The sequence below is a fragment of the Aspergillus ruber genome, assembly GCF_000600275.1.
Source record: "Aspergillus ruber CBS 135680 unplaced genomic scaffold scaffold00085, whole genome shotgun sequence".
Classification (NCBI taxonomy): Eukaryota; Fungi; Ascomycota; class Eurotiomycetes; order Eurotiales; family Aspergillaceae; genus Aspergillus; species Aspergillus ruber.
This window is the reverse complement of record NW_024467381.1, coordinates 1-7,578: the sequence shown is the minus strand read 5'-3', so window position 1 is coordinate 7,578 and position 7,578 is coordinate 1. Positions and strand designations below refer to the sequence as shown.

The 7,578-nt window shown below is 28.4% G+C and overlaps 5 protein-coding genes across 5 annotated transcripts; all 5 read left to right on the top strand.

Annotated features, from left to right (window-relative positions):
* Window positions 1-170: 170 nt before the first annotated feature.
* Window positions 171-434, top strand: EURHEDRAFT_421528 (cytochrome oxidase I; the record flags this gene model as incomplete). Its single annotated transcript, XM_040783346.1, has 1 exon — window positions 171-434. A coding segment is annotated over one exon (264 nt), but the record flags the coding sequence as incomplete, so codon positions are not given.
* A 1,282-nt stretch (window positions 435-1,716) lies between these two features.
* Window positions 1,717-2,850, top strand: EURHEDRAFT_554171 (uncharacterized protein; the record flags this gene model as incomplete). Its single annotated transcript, XM_040787583.1, has 3 exons — window positions 1,717-1,828; window positions 1,967-2,485; window positions 2,552-2,850. 3 exons carry the CDS (start codon window positions 1,717-1,719, stop codon window positions 2,848-2,850), a joined length of 930 nt encoding a protein of 309 aa, XP_040633616.1.
* A 562-nt stretch (window positions 2,851-3,412) lies between these two features.
* EURHEDRAFT_519476 (LAGLIDADG family homing endonuclease) lies at window positions 3,413-4,444 on the top strand (the record flags this gene model as incomplete). The annotated part of the gene is made up of 3 exons (XM_040786790.1): window positions 3,413-3,551; window positions 3,681-3,896; window positions 4,032-4,444. The coding sequence occupies 3 exons, from the start codon at window positions 3,413-3,415 to the stop codon at window positions 4,442-4,444; spliced, it is 768 nt and encodes a 255-aa protein (XP_040633615.1).
* A 212-nt stretch (window positions 4,445-4,656) lies between these two features.
* On the top strand, window positions 4,657-5,544 carry EURHEDRAFT_519475 (LAGLIDADG family homing endonuclease; the record flags this gene model as incomplete). Its single annotated transcript, XM_040786789.1, has 4 exons — window positions 4,657-4,858; window positions 4,916-5,131; window positions 5,153-5,323; window positions 5,360-5,544. 4 exons carry the CDS (start codon window positions 4,657-4,659, stop codon window positions 5,542-5,544), a joined length of 774 nt encoding a protein of 257 aa, XP_040633614.1.
* Window positions 5,545-5,712: 168 nt separating this feature from the next.
* On the top strand, window positions 5,713-7,041 carry EURHEDRAFT_554165 (intron endonuclease; the record flags this gene model as incomplete). Its single annotated transcript, XM_040787582.1, has 3 exons — window positions 5,713-5,967; window positions 6,070-6,748; window positions 6,821-7,041. 3 exons carry the CDS (start codon window positions 5,713-5,715, stop codon window positions 7,039-7,041), a joined length of 1,155 nt encoding a protein of 384 aa, XP_040633613.1.
* Between the last annotated feature and the right edge of the window lie 537 nt (window positions 7,042-7,578).

Below are 7,578 nucleotides of genomic sequence, written 5' to 3'. Positions count from 1 at the left end.
TTTTTTTTTTTTAACGAAAAAACTTAATTCTTCTTTTTTTGTTAGATCAATTAACAAAATCATATGTGAGAGGATTTTCCTCATCAGCTAAAAAAGAAGATATTGCATCGGTAAATACTCAATCATCTTTTTTAACTTTAAAACAACCTACAGAATGACAAGAAAGATGATTCTTATCATCTAATGCTAAAGACATTGGGACTTTATACTTAATGTTTGCATTATTCTCAGGTTTATTAGGTACAGCATTCTCTGTACTTATAAGATTAGAGTTATCTGGACCTGGTGTTCAATACATTGCTGATAATCAATTATATAATAGTATAATTACAGCTCACGCCATAATGATGATTTTCTTCATGGTTATGCCTGGTTTACTAAGTGGTTTCGGTAATTTCTTATTACCATTATTAGTAGGGGGTCCAGATATGGCATTCCCTAGACTAAATAACATTAGTTTCTGATTATTAGTGCCTAGTTTACTATTATTTGTATTCTCTGCAACAATAGAAAATGGAGCAGGTACAGGATGAACTCTTAAGGATAGGGAGTTGCTTAGGGGTGACTCTAAGGCAATAAAACTCTTTTCGATGCGTGAACTTCTTCTAGAATTTTATTTAAATAAAATTCAGGTTATAGACTACCTATGCTTAATATTAAATTTAGCGTGTGTAAAAATGTCTATTTCATGGAGAAAATACGCCTGGGTAGGAAAAAATTATTCTACCCATCAGAGACTAAACAAAGAGTATCTTAATAACAATAACAACAAATATGATAAAATTTGATTTGAGCAATGATTAGTTGGTATGACAGATGGTGATGGTACATTCCATATAGCATATCAAAATGGTAAATGAAATTTAGTGTATAAAATAAGTTTATCTAGATATAATCTAAGAGCTCTTTATTATATCAAGAAAAATCTCGGTATAGGTGTTGTTAGAAAAGACAACACAAAAGGACAATTTGTCATTAGAGATAGAAAAAAATTAGCAGATGTAATTTTTCCTATTTTTGATAAATATCCTCTTTTAACTAGCAAACAATTTAATTATTTAAATTTAAAGAAAGCATATAGTATATTAGAAGATAAAAATCTTTCTAAAGTTGAGAAAGATAATTATTTGTTAGAAATAAAGAAAGAATCTATACCTAAAGGATATATTTCAAATGCTTGAAATAAAACAAAATTACCATTTGAAACGGTGGAAGATGTTACATCTGTAATGACTAAGCCATGAGTAGTAGGTTTTATAGAAGCTGAAGGTAGTTTTTATTTAGTTTCAAAGGATAAAACTAGAATTGTACATGGTTTTGGTATAAGTCAAAAATTAGATGAAATAGTCTTAGAAGGAATAAGACGTATATTACACATACCAACTGTTATTAGATTTAAATCAGAACATAATTATTATATTTTAGATACTACTAATTCAAGAGCCATTGGAAATATAATAGAATATTTCCGTAATACAATGAAAGGTATGAAATCAGTAGAGTATAGAATATGAGCAAGATCTTATGTAAAACATAAAGGAGATTTTGATAAATTATGTAAAATTAGAGATATAATTAGAAAACTTAAAATTAAACTAATGAATATCGAAGATTTTGAGTTATATGAAAAGAAATAAAATTTTATTGTTATTAAGATAAAGGTATAGTCCGAACAATGAGGAGACTCATTGAGTGTAACGATAATTTTCATAAAAAATGAAAATGAGGTTACCAACACATTGTTATCCTCCATTATCAGGAATCCAATCACACAGTGGACCAAGTGTTGATTTAGCAATTTTTGGTTTACACTTAAGTGGGATTAGTAGTATGTTAGGAGCTATGAATTTCATAACAACTATTTTAAATATGAGAAGTCCAGGTATTCGTTTACATAAATTAGCCTTATTTGGTTGAGCTGTAGTAATAACAGCAGTGTTGTTATTATTATCATTACCTGTATTAGCCGGTAAACATATAAAACTGCCGGTATTAAATTTGGCTATATACTGGAAACTGTTGTATATTTATAGATATATAACACAATCAGTAGGAAACCATCTAGGTTTAAACCTAGATGGGTTCTTCAGAGACTACACGCCAAAGTATTTTCATTGTAGATCCTTGCATTCGACGTACAAGAATAATTATAATGATAATCATAATAATTTACCTTTTGCTGCTTATTTAGCAGGTTTTATTGAAGGTGACGGTACTATAATAGTACCAAATACTTTAAGATCGCCTAAAGGTAAATTGAATTATCCTTCAATTCAAATTGTTTTTCATTTAAAAGATTTACCTCTAGCTTTAATGATTCAAAAAGAATTAGGTTTTGGTTCTCTTTCAAGAAAAAAAGGTGTTAATGCTTATATTTTGACTATAAATAATAATGAGGGTATATTATTTGTTATATCTTTATTAAATGGTAATATGAGAACACCTAAGATAAATAGTTTATATAAATTGATTGATTTTTATCAAGGTAATATAAATATTGAAAAAAAGCCTTTAAATAATAAACCCTTAGAATCTAATGCCTGATTCTCAGGATTTCTAGAAGCAGATGGTTCTTTTCAAGTTAGAAGTACTCTTAGTGGTAAATATCCTAAATTCGAATGTAAGTTGGAAATATCTCAAAGACAAACAGATCATAAAGGTTTTAGTAATCAGGAGTTTTTAAATAAAATTGCTGATTTATTTAACACTGAAGTTAAAGAAACAAGATTAAATAAATCTACTCCAGAGTATAGAGTTAGAACTACTAATTTACAAGGAAATAATCAAGCAAAGAATTATTTAATTAAATATCCACTGTTTGGAACTAAGTATTTAGATTCTATAGATTGAATGAAAGTTGTATATTTATTTAATAATGGTGAACATAAAACTGAATTAGGTAAAGAAAAAATTTTAAATATAAAATCTAATATGAATGATAAAAGAACTGTTTTTACTTGAGATCATTTACAAAATTTTTACAAATTGAAAATATAAAATATAGTCCAAACAATTTCGAGAGAAATTGAGTGTCTACCTTAAATAACGTAGCCCTACGGGGCGAAGTTATTTTCGAAACTAAGTTTTCTACTTATAGTTATGGGATTTTTTTCCAGTAGACCAATAGTAATTGGGTATTACTATGATCTTAACTGATAGAAACTTTAATACTTCATTCTTCGAAGTAGCTGGAGGTGGTGATCCTATTTTATACCAACATCTTTTCTGATTCTTCGGTCATCCGGAGGTTTATATTTTAATTATACCGGGATTCGGTATAATTAGTACAGTTATTTCAGCAGCATCTGGTAAAAACGTATTCGGTTATTTAGGAATGGTTTACGCTATGTTATCAATTGGTGTATTAGGTTTCATAGTTTGAAGTTGTATATTGGCTTCGCCTCATAGTGATATGGGGTTTAATTTAATTTATTTCGCTATATGCTGGAACGGTTTAGTGCTAATTGGTACTTTGAATAGTAAAAATTCAATTAGCTATACCCAATCAGCAGGCAATCTGTCCCTGTACTCATTTAAGAGTAAAACACGGAGTGCCTCAGAGACTATACGCGAAACATCTTTTAATTTTTCAGCATTTCATATGTATTATAATATGTTATTTGGAAAAGATGTGCAGCATTTATCCAATAATTGATTAATTTGATTTATTGGTTTTGTAGAAGGAGATGGTGCTATTCAAACTTATGCAAATGGTACAAGAGTACGTTTTGTTCTTACTCAAAAGGAAAGTGGTATTCTGTATCACATACATAATAAGTTGAGGATTGGTACTGTTAAGCATTTTCCACAAGGAATAAGTGGTAACAAAAATGATTTTTATAGATTAATTGTAGATAATCCCTCACATATTCTATTATTAGCCTTTTTATTTAATGGTAATCTAGCTCTTACAAACAGAATTCAACAATTAGCTCTGTGAGTAAAAGCTTTAAATAATCGTTTGGGTGAAAATACAATTTTATTGATTAATACCGCTGTTTCAGTAACATTACAAGATGCTTGATTATCAGGGTTTACTGATGCAGAAGGTTGTTTTAATGTATCTATTACATCCAATTCAAGATATGCATTAGGTAATGTAATAAAAATGCGTTATTTACTTGATCAAAAGGATAGAACTATCCTTTATACTATACGTGATCTTTTTGGTTTTGGTAAAGTAACCCTTAGATCTGAAACTAAAGGTGTTTACCGTTATACAGCTACAGGGTTTAAATCAATGAATGATGTAATATCTTATTTTAAAGTATTTCCATTATATACTAAAAAGGCTATTTCTTTTGAAAAGTGGTTAACTATCCATAATCTCGTTTCTAATAAATTACATCTTACTGAAGAAGGATTAGCCCAAGTAAGAGTATTACAGAAACAGATTAATATTAACAGTAGTATGACTAATAAAACAGGATCTGCACATCCTTAGAGTTATTAAATTGAAAGATGAAGATATAGTCCGATTCATAGGGTGACCTGTGCGCATAGCTATCTAGTTAAGCGGGTAGATATGAAGAATATCTGCTAACATTTTTGCATCACATGTATACAGTTGGTTTAGACGTGGATAAATTAGTGTTCACGGTAAAAACCTTGCTATATGCTGGAAACTCCTGAATAAATAGTCCACTCATATTAATTATGTTAGGTACAATCTATTTATATAATACAGGACAATCAGCAGGAAACTTTAGTTTTAGCACAAAAGCTACGGCAGTTGCTAAAAATATAAATACTAAATATTATAATTTGCCTACAATTTCTGAACATGTTTCCAAACATAAGAGTGATTTTTCAGATGATGAATTTGGTCATTTCTTAGCTGGATTAATAGAAGGAGATGGTTGATTCGGTAAAAAACAATTACATATCATATTTAGTGAAGATGATACATCCTTAGCTTATTTTATTAAAAAACGTATAGGATATGGTAATGTTTATAAAATTAAAGATAAAAAGGCAGTAAGATATATTTGTAAAAATCTAACAGGTTTATCTATTATTTTATCATTAATTAATGGTAAATTAATAAGTCATTATAAATATAAACAATTAATTAATCATGAATATAGTGAAGATTTTAATATAAAAATATTGCCTCCTTTAAATAAATTAAGTCTAGATAATTATTGATTAGCTGGTTTTACTCAAGCTGATGGTTGTTTTCATATTAGTGTTGCAAAAAGTAAAACACATAAAACAGGCCATAGTGTAAGATTAGAATATTCTTTAAAGCAAAATAATTATTTACCATTAAAATTTTTAATTGATTTATTAAAAAAAGGTAATTTATCTCAATATAGTTCAGGTGTATGATGCTATAAAAGTACGGGATTTAGTACAGCATATGATCTTATTAATTATTTTGATAGATTTAATCTTTTTGGGGGTAAATATGTAAGCTATTTAAAATTTAGAAAAGTTTATATTATGATAACAGAAGGTAAACATTTAGATAAAAAAGGTATAGATAAAATTATAAGTATTTCAACTAAAGGATCCTCAGAGACAAGCACGCAAGGAATTTAATAGATTTTAATTATTACCACTAATTAACTATTAAATTAAGATACTGTCCAAAGCTCGACTAGAGCGTACTTCACAGCTGCTACTTTAATTATTGCAGTACCAACTGGTATTAAAATATTCAGTTGATTAGCTACATGTTATGGTGGATCATTACACTTAACAGCTCCTATGTTATTTGCTTTAGGATTTGTTGTGTTATTCACTATCGGAGGGTTATTAAAAAACCACTTAGCTCTCCCTTTAAAGACTACTGTATGCTGGGAACTTCTGACAATTATGCTACTAGGTATTTTTTTTAAATTTCCAGTGACAATGCATAATTTTGAACAATCAGCAGGAAACCAACGGATGCTTACATGTATCTTAGTAGGATCCTCAGAGACTATAAGTAGTCCAAAGATTAAAATAATCTTTGAAGATATAGTCCGTGGAATAAAGTGTTTATTTATATATTTAACCTATTATAATTTATATTTTACTAGTACTCACCCTTATTCTACTTCAACTAATAACTCATGAAGACAGGATAATAAAAATTTAAAACCTGTAAAAGTTTATAATAGCTTAAAAGAAGATAAGGATCAAATACTAAAAGATCAAAAAGGTAAGTCTGGAGTTTACTATTTAGTAAACAAGATAAATGGTCATACTTATGTAGGAAGTTCTATTAATTTGGCTTCTAGAATGAAAAATTATCTTAATAATGCTTTTTTAAAAAGTAAACAAAATAGTAATATGCCTATAGTAAAAGCTTTACTTAAATATGACCAATCTAACTTTTCTCTTTTAATTTTAGAGTATGTTGAACCTGAGTATTTAATAACTAGAGAAACTTTTTATATAACACAAATTATACCTTATTATAATGTATTAAAACAAGGTTATTCTTCTTTAGGTTATAAACATACAGAAGAAACTAAAAAAATGCTTTCTGAATTAGCTAAAAATAGAACACATTCTGACAAAACTAAAGCTCTAATAGCAATAGCCTTAGTAGGTCAGAATAATCCTTTTTACGAAAAAAATCATTCTACTGAGTCTAAAATAAGAATGATTGAGGCTAAATCAGCTTATCCTGTTTATGTTTATAATTCCTTTAAAGAGTTGTTAGTTATTTTTCCTTCAGTTTTAACTTTAGCAAAATTAATTAAGTCAAATCATCCAACACTAGTAGATGTTATCAAAGAAAAAACAATATTTAGAGGTGAATGATATCTTAGTAATTTACCTTTAAATATAACTGATACACCTTTAATATCAGATTGATGCTCAAAAGAGTGTAGCAAACTAGTATCAGAGATTATCAATCAAAGTCATATTAGAAAAGCAGTGTTTGTGTATGATGAAAATAAAAAATTTATAGGTAAATATATAGGTGTAATGGATGCTGAAAGAACATTCAATATTAATCATAGTATTATAAAAAAATATGCTTCTGTAGGTGGTGCCTACAAGGGATATATTTTTAGTTATGAAAGAATATCAGATACACAATAACAATAAACACTTTATTCCGTAAGTGGTGTTGTTTTAGCTAACGCGTCACTTGACGTAGCTTTCCATGATACTTACTATGTTGTAGCTCACTTCCATTATGTATTATCTATGGGAGCTGTATTCGCATTATTCAGTGGTTGATACTTCTGAATACCTAAGATATTAGGTTTATCATACGATCACTTTGCTGCTAAAGTTCACTTCTGAATAATGTTCATTGGAGTTAATCTTACATTCTTCCCTCAGGTGTTGGGGGCCTATAATGGCAACATTATGGTGTAATAGGAGTCATTCTCCTTAAAACTTGGTAAATTGCTGGAAAGGTGTTTAACTTAACTTTAGATTTTTTGCATACTCTTGTGTCTATAGTTTAAGTTTTATTTTTAATACCCAATCAGCAGGTAATCCTTTAAAAAAGGCAACTTCAACGATCACGCGCCAAGTATCCTCCCTGTTTATGTAATAAATAATCATTAAAGAGATCGTATTTAGCGTTTCTCTTTAGTTTTCGTTAATTTTGCGCTATGGTTTTTTTTT